General features: G+C 46.3%; 1 protein-coding gene across 4 annotated transcripts in view; it reads left to right on the forward strand.

The window, feature by feature from the left end:
• Positions 1 to 20209, forward strand: part of STPG1 (sperm tail PG-rich repeat containing 1) — an 89148-nt gene that overhangs the window by 44509 nt on the left and 24430 nt on the right. For all 4 annotated transcript variants that reach the window (XM_078145594.1, XM_078145593.1, XM_078145592.1 and 1 more), the window contains one exon: positions 11086 to 11256. In XM_078145594.1, coding sequence (XP_078001720.1) covers positions 11086 to 11256 — 171 coding nt within the window. The remainder of the gene's footprint in view (positions 1 to 11085; positions 11257 to 20209) is intronic.

Raw genomic sequence — 20209 nt, forward strand, 5'->3', positions numbered from 1 at the left:
TATTTGTAGCGTGCTTTCTAATGACAAAGCACTCACCTCACAGGAACCCCAAGAAGTAGAGAGGGTACTGTCATCATCCCTCTTTTCGATGAGGAAACCAAGGCCCTGTCAGAATCTGTCAAGAGAGGTTCTGTGTCTGAGTATTTATAAACACATCTAAATAAATACCGTGAGGCACCAACAGGTCTTGGCTGAGCCAAAATACAGAAAATCATTTTGAAATAGAAATGGCAAAAAGAAGTATTTGAAGACTTCTTATGATTGTTTTTGAGTTGGGGGGGTATGACAGAAAGAGCACTGAGGACCTGAGTTCCCCCATTTAGGAGCCTCTGCTTTTTAACAATGCTCACATTATCTACCCACCTGGGGCTTCTGGGAGGAAAGCCCCAGAAAAGGGAGCTGCACTCTCCTTACGGCCTTTTAAACGTCATGGAGAGGCTTCTGACTTATGACAGCATTCGCCCCCACGGATGATCTCAAAGCCCTTTACAGAGCCTATTCCAGGTCTCTCCAGAATGGAAGGAATGTCCCCGCTGCTCTTTGGAATCCGAGGTCGGCAGAGTTGCATCGCCCCAGGTCTCCCCCAGCTTTGAAGCAGAGGCCGCGGCTCGCATCGGCCCGCCCACATCTCCAGCGGGTTCAAGACCCGTCCTGCTGGGTCAGAAGGACCACACCTTGCCTGACCCCACAGGCACCTTGCTCGAGGGAAGGCACGCAAGGGGACGTGCCCTCCTCCTGGCACACTCATCAGCCGCCCAAACCGAACCCTGACTGCGCTGCGGACTGACTGTGCCCCAAAGCACGCCGACTCCCACCGGCCCGTTGCTTCATCTCCGTCACGGAGGCAGGACGACTCATCAGTTTCCCCCCTCCGCCCCGAAGGATTGTGGGAATCCACCTGTCAGTGACCGAGGCACACATTGTCGAAACATAGTGGAGGTCCTGAGTCATCCGCAAACACTTCCTGCAACACCTAGGTTTCCTTCCAGGGAATTGCGCAGCCGAACAGTGGCTCTGCCTGCAGCCCAGCTCCATTCCGCGGCAGGCAGTTTATCAAACAAGGCTGCCTGATTGGAGAATAATAATAATAAAGACAACTAGTGTTTATATAGCACCTGCTATGTGCCAGGTGCTGTGCTAAGCGTTTTTTTTCTACAAATATCTCATTTGATCCTCACAACAACCCACGGAGGTAGGTGCTGTTATTATCCCCATTTTACAGATGAGGACACTGAGGCAGACAGAGGGTAAGTGATTGGGGTCACACAGGTAGTAACTGTCTGAGGCTGGATTTGAACTTCCTGACTTTGGCCCCAGTTCTCTATCCACTTTGCTGCATGAATACTGAGATGGATCCACATGGAGCCTGACCTCAAGAAGCCTGCAGTTGGATGTAGGGAACAGCAGACAAATAAATTCCCCTGATCTAAGAGAGAGGGAGAAGAGAGACAGTGTTAGGAGGAATCTGGGGAGAGTGGGGTCCATTGCACCTGGGAGCCAGAGTGATGGAGGAATGGGTGTTACCTGAGGTGGGCCTTGAAGGAAGGTAAAGACTTCACACGGAGACGGTGGGAAAGTCCATTCTTGTCCCAGGGAACCTAGGAGGAAATGAAGCTGACATTTACGTAGTGCTTTTTTTTTTTTTTGGTGAGGCAGTTGGGGTTAAGTGACTTGCCCAGAGTCACACAGCTAGTGAGTGTCTGAGGTTGGATTTGAACTCAGGTCCTCCTCACTCCAGGGCCAGTGCTCTATCGACTGGGCTACCTAGCTGTCCCAACATAGTGCTTTAAGGTTATCAGAGCACATTCATACACTGCCTCCTGGATCCCCCTAACAACACTGTGAAGGAAATGCTTTAAATACCCTCATTTTATCGATAATGAAAGGGAGGTTCAGACAGTCATTAGAGGACTTGTCCTGATATCACATGGTGACTATATCCTGGGTGTGACTTAAACAGGTCAAGTCACAGAGGCAGGATTGGAATCTGGGTCCTCCTAACTCCACTTTCAGCTCTCTCTCTGTCCATCACATCGATGGACACTTTACGCCAAGCTAGTAGGGGAGTATGATGGCATGGGATGGGGTGAGTATGGGGGTTGGGTTAGGGGTGAGGGACAGAATTAGCAGGCCAATTTGGTTGGAGTACAGAATATGTGAAGGGGAATATCTGGAGTCTTAAATACTGGATTCCAGAGTTTATTCGATAGTCAATGGGGAGCCATTGAAAGTGTTGGAAAAGAGGACAGCAGGGCAGTGAGGCAGCGGGATGGAATGGAGATTGACCAGCCTGGACGCAGCAAGACTGGTTAGGAGGTTACTGCTACAGGTTAAATAAGAAAGGAAGGGCCTGACCCTGGACAGTCAGAGAGGGAGTAGAAATGAGGGGCAGGAGAGGAGAGGCACTGGGGAAAGAGACAGGACTTAGCTGGGGGGATTATGGAGATCAGTGTGTCAGAGAGGGCTGTCATATGAGGAGGCACAGCCCTGGCCATCTCTGTGCTGGTGGTAATCGGGCTCCAGGAAACAGATTCTCAGATTTGGAACTCCAAGGCTGTCTGCTCCTGCTTGTGAAAGACCTCGATGACACCCCAGACAAGTGGCCATCCAGCCTCTTCTTGGAGTCCTCCAGGGACAGGGGGCCACTACCTCAGAGGCAGCCCATTCCAATAACTGCTGGGGGCTTTATCTATTTATTTATATTTAAATTTCCCCGTATAGGAAACCTAAAATGGCCCCTCTTTAACCTCCATCCATCGCATTCATTGCTAGTTCTACCCTCTGAGGCCACAGAGCTATAGGCCTTTGAATACTGGGAAACAGGTGTTATGAACCCCAGTTAATCCAATCTAATTTAATCACAAAAGCACTCATTAAGTCCCTCCCATGGCCAAAGCACTATGTTGGGCACCAGCAACATAAAGACAAGACCCTCAAGGAGTTTATGAACCTCATCCCCTCCCCCCACCGAGTTTTCTCCACATTCCATGGCCCCAGTTCCTTTGATCAACTCTCATATGGCATGATCTCCAGGCCCTCCTCAATGTTGGCCATCCTTCTCAAGGTGATTTTCAGGAGACCTTTGAACTCAAGAAGCCAACTCAACTCATTGGCCGGGGTGGCCCAGGAAGCTGGATCCCTCTGTGTGGGGAATGCAGCGTGTGGAAAGAGTACTCTCTCTAGATAGCACTCAGGTGATGTGGGTTCTGATCCTGCCCCTGACTCTTAGTTAATACCTGCAGGACTTTGGCAAATCATTTCTGGCCCTCCAATGCAGATGTTGGATTAGATCACCTCTGAGATCCCTCTGGTTTTAAGTCTTATGTGCTAAGACAGAGTTAAAGAATCCAGGAAATTTAAAAAGGAGTGTAGGAATAGAAGAGAACTCAGAGACCATGTGGTCCAATCTCTGCATTTTACCATTTAGGGCACTGAGGCCCAAAGACATTAAGTGACTTTCCCAAGGTGACAGAGACAGTAACCATTATGGGTGGGGCTGGGGGTGGGGAATGAGCTTAGGTCCTCTGGCTACCTAGGGCTGAAGGCAAGGTTCCATGGACCAGTTCTGCAACAAAGGAGCTGGGTGCCCAGGACACTGTTTCATGGATCAGTTGAGGCTTAGGGTCAACGACTGGACTTTGGCTCACCCCTGCCTCCCAAAATTTCAACTGGAAAGGCTCTGATTGGTGCCTTCTCATCTCTAGTCCAAGGGTGGAGAACTCTATAATTCTGGAGAAAGAGGTACCAGGACAAGTCAGTACATGGATTGATAGGAGATTAATGACTTGAAAACATGACATGGAAATGACATGGAATGACATGCAAATCTTTTTAAAATCAGGTATTAACAATTCTACCTAAATTAATTTACCTGTTCAGTGCCATACCAATCAAACTACCAAAAATTATTTTATAGAGCTAGAAAAAGCAATAACAAAATTCATCTGGAAGAACAAAAGGTCCAGAATATCAAGGGAACTAATGAAAAGAAATGCAAGGGAAGGTGGCCTCACTGTACCAGATCTTAAATTGTATTGTAAAGCAGCAGTCATCAGAACTACTTGGTACTGGCTAAGAAATGGAGTGGTGGATCAGTGGAATAGGTTAGGTATGCAAGACACAACAGTCAGTGACTATAGTAATCTACTATTTGATCAATCCAAAGACTCCAGCTTCTGGGATAAGAAATCACTATTTAACAAAAACTGCTGGGAAAACTGGAGAACACAGCATGGCAGAAACTGGGCATAGACCAACATCTTATACCCTATACCAATATAAAGTCAAAATGGGTACATGATTTGGATATAAAGACTGATCCTATGAGCAAACTAAGAGAGCAAGGAATAGTCTACCTATCAGATCTATGGAGAAAGGAAGAATTTATGACCAAACAAGAGATAGAGAACATTATGAAATGCAAAATGGATCATTTTGATTACATTAAATTGAGAAGTTTTTGCACAAACAAGCCAATGCAACCAAGAGTAGGAAGGAAGCAGAAAACTGGGAAAGAATTTTTACAACCAGTGTCTCTAATAAAAGCCTCATTTCTAAAATATATAGAAAATTGAGTCAAATTTTTAAGAATACAAGTCATTCCCCAGTTGATAAATGGTCCAAGGATATGAACAGGCAGTTTTCAGAGGAAGAAATTAAAGCCATCTATAGTCATGTGAAAAATGTTCTAAATCACTATTTATTAGAGAAATGCAAATCAAAATGACTCTGAGGTACCATACCACATCACACCTATCAGATTGACCAACGTGACAGAACAGGAAAATGATAAATGTTGGAAATGTGGGAAAATTGGAACACTAATGCATTGTCGGTGGTGATCTAACCATTCTGGAAAGCAATTTGAAACTATGCCCAAAGGGCTATGAAATTGTGCATACCCTTTAACCCAGCAATACCACTTCTAGGTCTGTATCCCAAAGAGATCTTAAAAACAGGAAAAGGACCCACATGTATAAAAATGTTTAAAGCAGCTCTCTGTGTGGTGGCAAAGAATTGGAAATTGAGGGGATGTCCATCGATTGGAGAATGGCTGAACAAGTTGTAGTATATGAATGTAATGGAATAGTATTATGCTATAAGAAATGATGAGCAAATGGATTTTAGAAAAACCTGGAAAGACTTACATGAACTGATGCTGGGGTGAAATGAGCAGAACCAGGAGAACATTATACACAGTAACAGCAACACTGTGTGAGGACAAACTTTGATAGACTTAGCTCCTTTCAGCAATGCAAGAATCTAAGACAACTCGAAAGACTCATGATGGAAAGTGCTGTGTAAATCCAGAGAAAGAACTATGGAGTCTGAATGCAGATGGAAGCATACTACTTGCTCTCCTTTTCTTTTGTTGTTTTGTTTTATTGCTTCATTCTTGTGGTTCTTCCCATCAGTTCTAATTTTTCTTTATATCATGACTAATGGGAAAATATGCTTAATATGAATGTAAAAGTAGAGCCTATATCAGATTGCATGCCATCTTAGGGAGGGGCGAGGAGAGGAAGGGGGAGAAAATTTAAGACTCAAAATCTTATGGAAGTTAATGTTGAAAACTAAAAATAAATAATTTTTTAAAAAAAAATCAGGGATTAAAAAGAAAGACTATATTTTTCTAGTCAAATAATGACAAAAAGTATCATGAAAAAAGAATACCACATAGTTAGCAATATTTTTTAACATCAGAGCATTAAAGAAAAATGCTGTCAGCAGAGTCCACCGGATTGGGGCACTGGATTGTTATGTACATTCCTTCTTCCATGTTCTTGAGTAAGAAGAAAAAAACTCCAAAACAACATATGCATTCTTCAACAACTGTGGCCAGGACTGATTGGAGGTTAATGGCCCCAAAGTAATGGAAAACATGGTACATATGAGAGTCAGTGACTTCCACCGTGGTTCAACATTAGTTCTTTGAGTAGTCAATGTTACATCATTTGTGCTTCATGTGAAGAGTGGACTTAGTGCCCTATGGCATGACTTAAGGAAAAACGTGGTGTGGACAATGTCGCTGAGGAAGGCTTTTGACCTCACTGCCTCCCTTCTTAAGTCTCCTGCAGCTTTGGGGCTACCCAAGAGCCGTACTCATAGGAGGCTTGCAGTACTACATTGGATTTCTTGGACAGTGGAAAAGATTTGGAGTCAGAAGATCTGGTGTTGAATCTTGGCTCTGTTATTGCTACCAGTGTGACTTCAGTTGGGCAGGTCACCCCCTCAACCTCTCTGGACCCACGTCTTCTCATTTGTCAAATCGGAGGTTTGCACTTGATGGCTTCTGAGGTCCTTCCTAGCTCTAAAGCTATGAACCCAAGATTTAGGGATCAGTGGAGGACTTTTAAGTTCTGGGTCCTTCAATGTTTGATCCATGGATTGTCCAAGTTAGAATGAAATATCCTATTGATCACTTGAGCTGGGACTAGAGTAGGTAAGAAGGATAGCTGCCCAGGGCACATTAGTCCATGGGGTACAAGGAGGAGCACTTTGTAATAGAGTTTTAAAAATGAATGCAGGTCTTTACATTGGCTTTTAGCCTGAAGGCTGGGAAATGCTAGTGCACATATTTGCAATGCCAGAAAATTCCTCTCTGTGGCAGGTAGGGGTTTATTGTGCAATATCTTCTGTGTTCTAGTGAAGGCTTGAAGCCTCAGGTAGACAATAATGCAGAAAAGGGGACGCAATTTTCCAAGCTTGCCCAGGGACAGAGCCTTGTCCTGGGCCTGCCCGCCATCTTATCCTCCCTGCTCACACGTCCAGGTCCTGCCCTTTCACTCCTTCTGTGAGAATTGGAGTTGCCCTTCTCATTTCCCACCACAGAATCATGGGAAGGGGGGCGGAGCCGAGACCCCAGGCTCTAGGGGAACGGTCCGGTGGCCTCCTCCCCGCATCTGCCAAGTGGGAGTCTTCAGTCCAGAGCTGAGATCCGCCTCAGACATTTGTAAAGCACCAGCTAGAAGCAAGGCAGAGTGCCTGGTGCTGCTGATTCAAAGACCTAGAAATAAGACCCCGCCCGTGTCCGCAGGAGGGCAATGGGGAAACGGGGCATATCACAATATAGCGGAAAGGGCACTGGACTGGGGGTCAGATGACCCGCCTCTGCCAGCTGCCCACCCGTGTGACCTTGGGAAAGTGACTTTACTTGTCTGGGTCTCAGTTTTCTCATCTGTAAAATGGGCAGGTTGAGCTGGATGACCTCTGGGGTCCCTCCCAGCTCTATCTATAGTCTTGGAATTCTATTAGAATGGAAAATCCTTGCTAAGAAGCACTGATTTGTTCTTTATATCCTCAGCCCTGTGCCTGTGGCTTGGTGAAGTAGCAGTACTTAATAAGTGCTTGTGAATGGATTGATCACCCAGTTCTGGTCGTGTTTATTCTCTCTCATCCTGGATCCTATACAAGGAACAATGTGATAACAGCAAAGGAAAGGTCCAGAGGAAAGACTAAGGACATTTGAGGAGGGAGAAATCGATTTCAGCTTGCAAGGGATATCAGGGAGTGCTTCATGGAAGAGGTGGCATTTCAATTAGGCCTTGAAGGAAACAAAGATCTTTTACTAATAGATGTCTGCATAGTACTTTAAATTTTGTGAAGTGCTCCCCGTAGATTGTCTCCTCTGAGCGTCCCAACAACCTTGTGAGGTAGGCACTAGCCATGTTATTACCCCCATTTTACAGATAAGCAAACTGAGTCTCAGGGAGGTAAACTGAATTGTTAGTGAATGCCGGAGGCAGGATTTAATATAGCTTCAAGACATTATGTTCTATCTACCCTCCCAGTGGTGAAGATAACAGGAGCATGTTAGAGGGAATCCAAGTGCATGGAAGCTGAAGAATGTAGGATGAGGTGGGGAAGAGAGTAGATGAAGCTGTTCTGCTTATCAGACCCCACAGAAGTGGATTGTTCAGTCCCATCCAGTCCAGTGCAGCCCAGTCCAATCCATTCCAGTCTGATCCAATTCAGCCCTGTCCAATCCAGTCCATCCCTGAAGGCTGGGTCAGTCCAGGTCCGTCCCGTCCAGCCCAAGGGGTACTTATTGTAAGTTTACAGTGTGCCGAGCACTGTGTCCTGTGGTAGAACAGGAAGACCAGACAAAAGCAGTCCAGTGTCTTGAAGGAGCTTACTTCTTGTAGGAAGTGCAGAGTAGGGAATGGGGGTGGGGAGATGGCGTGTAAACACAGAAGTATATACGTGATAATGGGAGGAGGAACACGAGCAGCACATTTGTAGGCCTTTACTACATTGGAGGGGCAGCTAGGTGGTGCAGTGGATAGAGCACTGGCCCTGGAGTCAGGAGGACCTGAGTTCAAATTTGGTCTCAGACACTTACTAACTGTGTGACCCTGGGAAAGTCACTTACCCTGTTTGTTTCAGTTTTCTTCTCTGTCAGATGAGCTGGAGAAGGAAATAGCAAGCCCCTTCATTATCTTTGCCAAGAAAACCCTAAAAGGAGTCACAAAGAGTTGAATACAACTGAACACCAACAATAAAAATCCCATTGGATAGGACCATCGGCTGTTGGAGCTAGAAGAACCCAATCCTTTCATTTTACAAATGAGAAAAAGGCCCGGAGGAAGTGGCTTTGATGGAAGTGAGGGATTCTAACCCGCAGAAGAGGGGGCAATGTATCTCAGATTTGGAGAAATAGCCTATGAGAAAGTATGAAAGTGGAATATGGCCCCTGAAGTAGGCAGACAGAACAAGTGTGGGGGACTTGGCCTATTTGACTGGAACATAGATTGTGTGAAGTGGAGAAATATGAAATCAACCTGGAGAGGTGGGCGAGATAGCGAGAGGTGAAGGGCTTTGAGTGATACCCTGAGGAGTTGTCGGCTCACCCAGGCAGCAGTAGGGAGTTACTGAAAGCTTTTGAGCAGGGGAGTAACGTGGACTTAGGGAAGAGGATCTCAGCATCTGTGTGGCGGGTGGACTAGAGACGACGGAGCCATAAGTCTTCCCAAACTCCCTAGCTGTGATTGGTGTCTCCAGCAAGGAAGCTGCCCTGAGGAAGTAGTAACGATTCACATTTCTACAGTGCTGACGTTTACAAAGTGTGTTCCTAAGAAATACAACTGGGATCACCCCCGTTTTACAGATGATGAGGTTGAGTGTCAGGTAAAGTGACTGAGGGAATCTCACCATTCGTACTGAGGTTTCTGGATTCTAATTCTATCCTGCCAGTTCTTCTTCCTATAAAGACTACTCCACTGTCCTCTTATTTCTTCCTTCCTTTCCTTCCTTTCTCCCCTAGACCTCAGCACATCTGGCTAGAGACTAACTTGGAGGAGTGGGGGTGGGAGGTCCACAACGAGATCACACATTTAGAGTAGGAAGTGACCTTAAAGGGTATCTAGTTCAACCCCATTATTTTCTACATGAAGAAAGTGAGGCCCAGAATGGCATAGTGGACTTTTGAGTCAGCAAGGCCTGGGTTCAAATCCCCCCGGATGACCCTGAGTAAGTCATGTGACTGAGCCTCAGTTTCCTCATTTGGAAAATGGCACCGACCTCAGAGAGTCCTTGTGAGAATCAAATGAGGCAATATATGTAAAGCCCTTTGCAAACCTTGATGCACTATATAAATGTTCCCTATGCCTTTTATTCCCCAAGGTCACACAGGTCAGCACTGGAACTCAGGGCATTTGCCTCCAGATCTGGCACACCACTATCCCCAGTGGTCCCCAGGCCAGTGCTTCTGAGACGGCTTGCACCAGGAGCTGAGCACCCTGAAGCAGGGCCTCTTGGGCTCACCCTTCCCTCGGGCAACGTGCAAAGTCTCCCTCTCCCCCCCCACCCCAGCCTCCCCAGCCCATTGAAACTCAGAGCAATGTCCTCAACTATTTCCCTTGGAGACAACTGGACATTTTTTCTCGATCTTACTCTGATACCTGCTGTACTATCCCGGGTGAAGAAGATGTTATCGTCTAGTTTCTATAGCTTTTGTCCCTCTTCATTAGGCAAACATCAATTCTGTTTGTTTTTTAACTGAGAACAGTTTGTCATGGGCTTCCTGGATTGGTTCTGATGAGACAGCAGAAATGTTGTTGAGTCTTGTGTAAACACCTATTACATGGGAAATGGGGGAAGGGGGAGCCAGTGCTGTGGAGCTGTTGGCCACTTGAAGGTTGGAACCCAATTCCATTGGGCCATCCGCAGATCCCACGTTGTTTACTTGTGTGAAACAGCAAGTCACGCTTTGCTAAGAAGACTCTAGTAAAATATTAAAGAAACCCAGAGCTCCCATCAAATAACCCTTAGCACACAGCTGATGAGTCAAGTATGAATGAATCAGAAGGCAGTCAAAGCAATAGAAATGCACCGAAAGCAAAGTCTTTTATGCCAAGCCCCAAAACATTTGATACCTGCTTGGGTAGGGCTGGGCTTTTTTTTTTTAAGCTCAAGCTTAAACACGCCTGAACTTGCTTTTCTCAAGAACCAAAGCCTACAAGCCCACAGGGTACATGGGACTTCTCTTGCTAGAAAAGACGGCCCATGATGTAGTTGGAACAACACTGAACTTAGAGTCCAAAGACCTGGGTTCGAGGGTACTGGGTTGTTTCTCTTCCTTTGAACCTCAGTTTCCACAATTTGAAAATGCACACAATAATACCCTCCCTCCCACCCCCCTCTCACTGGACAGTCTTGAGGAAAGTGCTTTGTAAAACAGTAGATAAAAGTGAGCAGCTCCTATTAATATCATTAGGTTTGGATTTGTGATTTCATTTTTGAGGTCTCCTAGCCTGGAAGCTCTCTCCCCATCCAAGTCAACACCTCATTTATAACTTCAGAATGGCCTGGGGTATCTGGGGGTGAATAGTGGGGCCTAGCTTGCCATGGGGCAGAGCTAGACCCCAGGCCTGCTGACTCCAAGGCCAGTCCCTCATCGATGGAGCTGTGATGCCTCTTGGTGTTTTATCATCCCCATTGTCCCCACCATCACTGATGCCATCATTGTTTCTCAGTATGGTTTCTCCCCCTTGGGAAGGCTTGGAGGCCTCCATGTTTCCTTTCTGGATCTCCCTGAGGCAGCCCACTATGGAGGCATTTAGATTCCTTTTACTTTTCTTTTTGCAGGATAACCGAATGCCTATGAAGACTTCCAGTTACCCAGCAGCCAATGCCTACAACCTTCCATCCAGTTTGATTTCTAAGAAAGACTTTAGTAATTCGTGCTCTCACATGTTCCATCTGCCCTTCTGTGAGAAAATCTGCAAATGGCTCACCCCAGCGCCCAATCACTATAATGTAAGGGGAAAAGGGCCTGGGAAGGAGGCTGGGGTAAGAGAACATCTTAGAGTGGGAAGAGACCTCTGAGGTCATCTAGACCCTGCCCTCCGCAATTCACAAGAAGCTTCTGTAACTCCTCTGAGAAGTAGCCGCCCAGTGTCAACTCAGAAACCTCTGATAGCTTGGAACTCATTACCTTCCTAGGCAGTTCATTCTCTTTCTGAAATAGTATATGATCTGCTGCTTTTTGCTCCAGGGTGGACTGGGTGCTGGTAGTAATAAGGGAAGACTACATGCTAGGGGTGGAGGAGACACACACACACACACACACACACACACACACACACACACGCATACACCTGGAAGTCACTCCCTTGGCACCAATTCTACCAGCAAGTCCTGACACCATCTGTATCAGGGAGCCAGTGGGAACCCAAAATGACTTATAAGTTAAAAAAAACAAGCCACTGTCCACAAGGGCTTGGTAACAATAGTTAACATAGTTATTTCTACCTCTGACAAAGCCCTTCGAATAAATCTTTGGCATTTGCTTTTCAGAGCACCCTGTAAGGTAGTCAGGGTATCTAGATGAATGTCCTAGGCACACAGAAGGAAGCTTAGAGTTCATCTAGCCCAACCCCTGCATTTTTATAGGTAAAGATACCTAGGCCCAGAAAGATTTTGTCGAATGGAAGATTCTGGAGGGCAGATTCTTAGATTTTCTATCCCCAGTTCCTGGCTTGGCATAGATGTTTAATGAATTGGATTGGGTTGGATTGGATTGGATTAAGTAACTTTTAGAATGTTAGAATTTCCCAGTTGTGAGAGATCCCAGAGGCCATCTTGTCCACCCTATTCCATACTTGAGAAGTATTTCCCTCAACAACATCATCCCAAAGTGAGTGTCCAACTGGCCTCTGCTGGAAACCCACCCCCTGAGGCAGCCCTCCTCCATTTTGGGACAGTTCTCATTGTTAGGAAAATTTTCCTTACTTCAAGCCTTTAAATCCCACCCATTGCTACTGATTCTTGAAGGGCAAAGCCTAACTCTAACCCCTCTTCTAAAGGCTCTCTCTTCCCATCACTGAAAATACCTCTCATGGTCCCCCTCCCTCCCTGCCCCCTATGGTCTCCACACCAAATATCCCTAGTTCCTTCAAAGACTCTCATAAGCCATGGTTCACGGCCCTCACTCTGCTGGTCATTATTTTCTGGATGTTGTCCGACTTAACAATGTCCTTCCTGAACTTTAGTGATCTAAACTGATCAAAACACTCCAGCTACTGTCCATCTAGGCCAGAGGACCCCAGAACTCTCACTTCCTTATTCCTGGAATCTGTGTCTCCTTTGACCAGGTCCCATTAGCTTCTTGGCTTTGGCGGCCACACCACCCTGCTGACCAGAGCCCCTTGCCTTCTAAGGCTTAGCCTAGTGCCTGGCCCATGGTGGGTGCTTAATAAATGTTTATTGATTAAAAACTATTTGCTGACTTACCAAAGGCCACTCAGCCAGTGAAGAGCAGAGCTGGCACTCAGTCTCAATTTCTAACTCCACATCTAATGCTCAGCTCACTGTCATGCTGCCGCAGGCCTTCATAAACACTTGTTGAATTAAATCAATATGGTTAACTTACCTCCCTGGGAGGCGAGTTTGGAGGACCCAATGAAATAGCGTGTGCTTTGAAAAACACAAAGTATTCTAAGCTGGGATGGCCCTTAGAGATCATCCATTCCAACCCTCTCATTTTGCAGATGAGGAAACTGGGGCCCACATAGCATCTTCTAAAATACGCCATCCTTAAAAGTACGATTTTCTTTCTTTCTGAACCATATTTTATTGATGCCATTTGTCTCTACATCACAATCATTTTAGCCTTCTGCTCTCCCATTGAACTCCCCACTGGGGCAAATAAAAGCAAGTAAGCATAGAGGCAGCTAGGTGGTGCAGTAGATAAAGCGTCGGCCCTGGAGTCAGCAGGACCTGAGTTCAAATCCAGTCTCAGACCAGACACTTGACACTTACTAGCTGTGTGACCCTGGGCAAGTCACTTAACCCCCAATTACCTCACCGGGGGGAAAAAGAAACAAAACACCTGATGCAGTGATTGCCAATGACCATTATATACTGTTTTGCCCTGGTAATCCCCCATCTCCTGTTTCATGCTATCTTTCACTGGTTTTTCTGTTACTCAGAATCAATTTCCTTAAAAACTTCATGAGATTCTCCATAGTTTTGACGGATGGATTTTCCTTGTTTACAAAGATTCCCTTGCCTTCTCCCCACCTTTACACTATGCACCTCCTTTCCAGAGTATCATAGGTTCTGGGGCAGGGGACTCCTCTGGAGATCCCACTTCCTAGCAGTATCAGACTACCTCCAGCCCTGAAATCCTAAGCATACTCCCTCACCAGAATGGGGTCCCCAAGGCGCTGGAATACAACTCCTTTTTACAGCCTCAACCCCCAAACAGGGTACACAGTCCTCCTAGGCTGTAGAATGCTCTTCCCTGCTGTCTCCCCACACAAGCAAAACCTCTGTCGATTCATTACCAACACAAAGCAAAGACTCATGACCCCCACTGCAGGGCATGAATTTATGGCTTCATTCTTCTAATGGTCACCACCAAACTGCTGAGTCCATACTGGCAGCCCAGGTCACACCTTGGTCCTTCAGGGAAGCCTTCTCTGTGCCAGAAATTGCTCTGTCTTTTTTTTTTTTTAAACCATAAATTACTAAATTCCCATCTAAATTGTGCCTGACCAAAGCTTCTGAGAAGGCCTTGTGGCTAATAGGGGTTTAATAAATGTGAGTTGAATTGAAAAGCAAATACCAGATACCAGAACCCTCTCCAGGAATTGCCATACCTGGAACAAATGTAGTTAAGAGGTAAGGGATTAGAAGTTAAATGTGGGGGGTAAGGAGGGGGAGGGGGATGAGAAAACCCATCATTCCTGCAATAGTAACATCTGTTTTCCTCTCCGAATCCTTTCCATTCATTTGCAAGCTGCCTGAGCAACAATCGTTTCCTTCCTCTGATACCATCCTCCATCCCTCATCTCCTTCCCCCTCAGCCTTACCTGCTTCTTAACAGTCAACAGACATTTATGAAACACCTACTATGTGGACTAAGTGTTGGCATACAAAGAAAGCACCAATGTGGGCCCTGCCCTCTGGGACTACTCATCTATTGTTCAGAAACCACTCTTTCTCTTAGACTTTGGTGTGTATTTTGCCCCTTCCCGCTTCCTGCAGCCACAGAAACCTGGCTCCTCCCCAGAAGGCAGGGCAGACATCCTTAGCCAGCCTTGCCCACACTGGAGGCACCTTCTCTTGTTGCTGGGACAATGGAGTCAGGAAGGGGAGTGGTCACGCTCCTCGATTTTCACTGCCACTTCCAGATCCTCTCTCTGTTGCCTTTATTTAGCAGATTTCCTCTTTTGAGGGTCGCGCCCATCTAGTTAGATTACCCCACCTGGATCTTTCTGGCCCCCAGGTCACTCTCTGTCCTTTCCCAAGGAGTTCAGTACCTGGCTTATGGTCTCCTCCTCCATCCCAACCTGTGCCCTCATACTGGGGGATTTAAATAGACTCACTGATATCCCCTCAAACGTTCCTGAAGCGGACCCCTTGAAGGAACCTAGGGCTCTTCTCCAAGGGCCTTTGGGGACCATTCATTTTGTTCCTTTGCTGCCTTTCCTGGGGGCATTGCCTCAGTTTCCTTGCCTGTAAAAGGAGAAGGGTCATGGATTAAGTAGCTTCTAATGTCCCTTACAGCTCTAAATCTATGGTCTGTGATCTCTGTCCACTTGTATCCAGGCCATTAGGAAACTCTGATGGCTTTGTCTTTAGGAAGCCCCTCTCCCTCCCCTGAGGAGGGGACCCTGTTCTAGAAGTCCTTCCTGAACCTGAAGTCTCTACTCTTTCCCCAGCAACACTACTCTCCCTTCCCCTTTCCCTGGGGATGACTTCCTGCCTAAACCACAGGAAGGCACAGGCTGGCAGAAGACTTTGAGGTATAAGGTGTTAGGACTGGGTTCGATTAAATATAATGCAGAGGAAGTGGTACCATGGCTGGGAGAGAAAGCAGCATCTCCCTTCATGCTGGCGCCTCGTGAAGGCACGCTGCCTCACCCTGGCTACATACAGCGTGGTTAAATGTGTAATAATTCTATTAAAGAATCTTCCCTTCCCTGCCCTGCCCTCCCTGCCCTCCCATCTCTTACTGTCCCTTCCTTCCCCTTCCCTTCTTCCTTCTGGCTTGCTCTTTCTTTGTTCCCCCCTGCTCTGCTCTCTCCTCCCCTCCTCTGCCCCTCTCCTTTCCTTCCTTTCTCTTCCCCCCAGCCCTGCTCTCTCCTCCCCTCCTCTGCCCCTCTCCTTTCCTTCCTTTCTCTTCCCCCCAGCCCTGCTCTCTCCTCCCCTCCTCTGCCCCTCTCCTTTCCTTCCTTTCTCTTCCCCCCAGCCCTGCTCTCTCCTCCCCTCCTCTGCCCCTCTCCTTTCCTTCCTTTCTCTTCCCTCCTGTACCTTGCTCTCCTGACCAGTTCTCTGTCCTGCTCTCTCCTCCTCTACCTTTCCCTCCCCTGCTCGTTCTTCCCTTCTCCCCTCTCCCCCCAGCTTCTGCCCATGCCCCATGTACTGAGTGTCGACTCTGGGCCCAGGCCCTGTGGCAGGTGCTCAGGTAAGCAGCCACATTGAAGAACAGCCCTCCCAGAATGCACCAGGAATGAATCAGGTTTCTTTTGCTCTCTCTTACTCTCTCTTAGTTCAATAGGAAGCAGGTGAAAATAGGCAGATCCTGTTAGCTAGGCTGAGTTTTACCGCAGGGCCCCTTTCCTGTCTCATACCCACAAACCAAAGATTCCCCAGACTTGTAATCAAAGGGCCAGCTGGGTAACCCAGGACAAGATGGCTTGCTCTTTAAACCTCAGTCCTTTCATCTGTGAAATGGGGACAGTAATCTTCTTCCTTCCTCCTTATCAGGGGTACTATGAGGGAAAGTGCTTGGAGAGCCTTAAAGTGTGATAGAAATGAGAGCCTTATCATTATGCCCCGGACCCCTCTTCCCTCGCCGTCATCTCCTACCAGTTAACCTGGCTCTTGCCCCCATCCCAGTCCCATCAGCTCCATCTGTTTGCTCTCTCCTCATGCCATGCCACCTGACTCTTGGGGCCCTGGGAACAGGTGAATTCCACAGCTTCTATAAACACAAGATCAGGAATTCCATCTGCGGTTACGAAGACACACTTCCTAAGCTGGGAGCCTCACGGGCAGCCCAGTCACCCAAGCCCCAGCAAACAATTTCACCAGCCCAATAAATGCCCCTGTGGAGAGCCCAGGGAGCCTTTTATCTAAGACACACGACACGAGGGCATCTGAAATATTTCTGATTCGTGCCTGATCTCAGCCTGGCATCCTGGTCAGAGTTCTTGAGCATGCTAACCTCTCGGGACTGCTTATCAGCTGGCGAGGATGCTGGGGATGGACATTCTTTCTTTCTGGTTGGTCCAGGAAAGCAGAGCCAAGGGCGATGCTGACCCACATGGCCGATCCTAATCTGAGGTCACACCACTGGCTTGGGGCACACCACGAATTCTTCTAGGGCTGCCCTGTGGGTGTCTGGTTGTCATGTTTGACAAAGGAGTCTTGTGGCCAAGGAAGGAAGGGATCAACTACGTGTTAAGTGCCTACTAGGTGCCAAGCACTTTACAAATGTCTCATTTGCTCAGCCCTTCCCCGGTGGGTGCTATTATTATCCCCATTTGACAGATAAGGAAACTGAGGCAAAGGTTAAGGGACTTGCCCAGGGTCACACAGCTAGTAAGGGTCTGAGGCGAGATTTGAACTCGGGTCTTCCTGACTCCAAGCCTGGTGCTCTATCCACTGAACCACTCGACCTGTCAGGAGGTGGGGGTGACTGGCATTGTGCTTGATTCTGTCTCCCTCCTCTGTCTAGAATGCTCTCCCGCCCCCTGTCTGCCTTCATCTCCAGCAGCTGTTAGTGCTTCCTTCACCAACTGACATTGAATTTGCCATTTCGGGGGTTCTCATCTGTGTGCACAGCGTGAGCGCCCGGGAGGCAGAGACGGTTTGGTTTTTGTATCGCTGCACACAGTAGAGGCTCTGGATGTAGCAGGCATCTAAAAATACTCGTTGAATGTAACTGAATTGAAAAGTTGTTGCCAGAAGGTGAAAGTGATAATAACAACTTACATTTACATAGGGCACTTTGGGGTTTACAAGTTCTAATTCAATAAACATTTATTAAGCACATATTCTGTGTGAGGTATGTTTACAGCCAGCATGTTGTGGTGAGGAGAGTGCTGGCTGGCTGTGTCTGATGCATCTTAGATACGCAGCCCTGAACAAGGGAATTCATCTCATTGAGCCTTAATTTCTTAAACTTCAAAATGGAAATGATGATGATGATGATGATGATGATGATGAAAACCACAAGAATAGCTAGAATTTACATGACACCTTAAGGTTTGCAAAGCGCTTTACAAATATTATTTCATTTGATCCTTACAACAACCGTGGGAGGTAGGTGCTATTATCATCCCCTTTTTATAGATGAAGAAACTGAGGCAGGCAAAGGTTAAGTGATTTATTTGCCCAGAGTTACACAGCCAGGAAGTATATGAAGCTGGGTTTGAACTCAGTTCTTCTTGACTCCAAGTCCAATGCACTATCTACTTTGATAGGCAAATCCCCACTCCTACCCAGGATAAGTCTGTGGTGTCGCAGCTTGGTGTAGTGAATAGGCTGCTACCCATGGAATCAGGGAGGCACAAATTCAAATCCCTACCCTGAGTTAGTTATTAGCTGTATGACCCTGGGCAAGTCACTTAACCTCTTTGTGACTCAGCAACTCCCCAGAATTCATCTACTAAGTGACAGGTGTTTGCTACCAGCAGTGGAGATGCTCGTATTGGGGAATCACAGATATCAGATTTCCCAGATGTTTGGGAAATTTCAGGTCCCAGTGTATACTAGGCATGAAGGGAGATAAAAACGATGAAAAGCAACACATCTCATGCCCGTTAGAAGCTTATAGTCTATTGGGGATGAGGTGGGGGTGCTAGCTAGAAATTAGAATAAGGCAAAGCATAACAGAGTGGGAGTAAGGCGGGGATTCAGACAAAGTGCTCTGGGACATTTGATGGGGGAAGAAGGAATTTTCGTTTGGGAGAACCTGAGCTGGCTTCATCTAAGCTGGGCTTTGAAACAAGAGGAGGGTTTCAAATATGTGGAGCTCTGAGTGTGGAGGATGGGATGATATGGAGGATGGCTAATGGTCCAGTCTACTTAGAGGACATAGGGAAATAGAGCTTGGAAAGGTAGGTTGGATCCAGACTGGGCAACGCCTTAAGTGCCAGGCTAAGGAGCTGACATTTTATCCAAGAAGCAGCAGAAAACTTTGGAAAGTTTTTGAGGAGGGGAGAGCAAAGGATTTGCTTTACCATAACCCAGTAAGGCACCTAGTACAAATACGATATTGATTTTGTAGATGAAGAAACTGAGGTTGGGGGAGGGTGTTGTTGTTGATCAGGTGTTTCCGTTGTGCCCAACTCGTCGTGACCCAATTTGGGGTTTTCTTGGCAAAGATACTAGAGAGGTTTGCATTTCTTTCTCCAATCAAAGTTACACAGCTAATAAGTATTATAGCTAGCACTTCAACCCACTTCACGAACACCTTAGGTCTTTTTCCATAAGCTTGTGTTATCTAGCTATGCCTCCCTCATTCTATATAATTCTTCAATTGATTTTTTGAACCCTAACCTAGGAATTTACATTCATTTTTAATACTATTTGTTTATTGTTATTATTTATTAGCGCTTATTTAATATTTCATTTAGTATTTTTGTTTATTAGTATTTCATTTAGTATTATTAGTATTTTATTTATTAGTATTTTTATTATTCATCTTAGTATATATGGCTAACATTCTAGTTTTCCAACATCTTTCTCAATCCTGATTCTGTAGTATTCTATGCTTTCCATCACTTCCAATTTTGACCTGACTTCAGATGTTGATAAGCATACCATCCATGCCTTCCTCTGAGTTACTGATAAACGAGTTGAACCACCCAGGGCCAAGATCCAGGGTGTTCCGTTATAGTGCTCATCCATCAGTTACTATTTGGGTCAAGTCTACCAATCAGTTATGAAACTGCTTAACTGTGTTATCATTGAGCTCGACTTTTCCCATCCTATCTTCATGGCTAGTAGTATGAGAGACCTTGCCTAGCATTCAGGGCCCTCTATAACCTGGCCTCAATCTGCTCTTCCCACCTTGGCTTGAACTTTTCCCTCCCATCTTAGCTCAAATTTCTCTTTGCTACATACCCTACATTCTAGCCAAATTGGACTTCCAAACACTTCTCTATGACTTTGCTACACTCTTTCCTATGCCTAGAATGCCCTCTCCCCATCTCTGCCTGTTGAATTTCTACCAGGTCTGGGTCAAATTCATTCGGCTTCTTCTGCACCTGCTCTCACTGAAGCACCCTCAGTGAGCTCCCATCTCCTCAGGCTCCCGCTTAAAATCAAAGTATAAATAACACCCCACCCCACCCCCACCTCTCCAAACTTGTGGGTTTCTTTCACTTTCATAGGTTACTTGCAACCAATACTGTCAAAGCAGCATAAAGGCCGTGCCCGGGTGCGTGCAGGAGCCGAGTGGAGTTTCTATGAAACTTTTCCTGGTAACCCCCCAATTAGAATTAAAAATTCTTCCTCTAAACTCTCATTGTACATGGTAGAGCGGAGAGTGCTGACTTTGTAATTATAAAACATGGATTCAAATTCTAACTCAAACACTTATCTGTATGACCTTATGCAAGTCACTTTAAACACCTCATTTGACTCATTTGTAAAATGGACGGAAAAGGGTTGGATTAGTTGGTCTCTGAGGGCTCTTTCAGCTCAAATTAAATCTGTGATCCTATGGGGACTTAGTTTACCTTTATAAAAT

This window comes from Phascolarctos cinereus, unplaced genomic scaffold, assembly GCF_003287225.1.
Source record: "Phascolarctos cinereus isolate Bilbo 61053 unplaced genomic scaffold, phaCin_HiC Scaffold_726;HRSCAF=1367, whole genome shotgun sequence".
Classification (NCBI taxonomy): Eukaryota; Metazoa; Chordata; class Mammalia; order Diprotodontia; family Phascolarctidae; genus Phascolarctos; species Phascolarctos cinereus.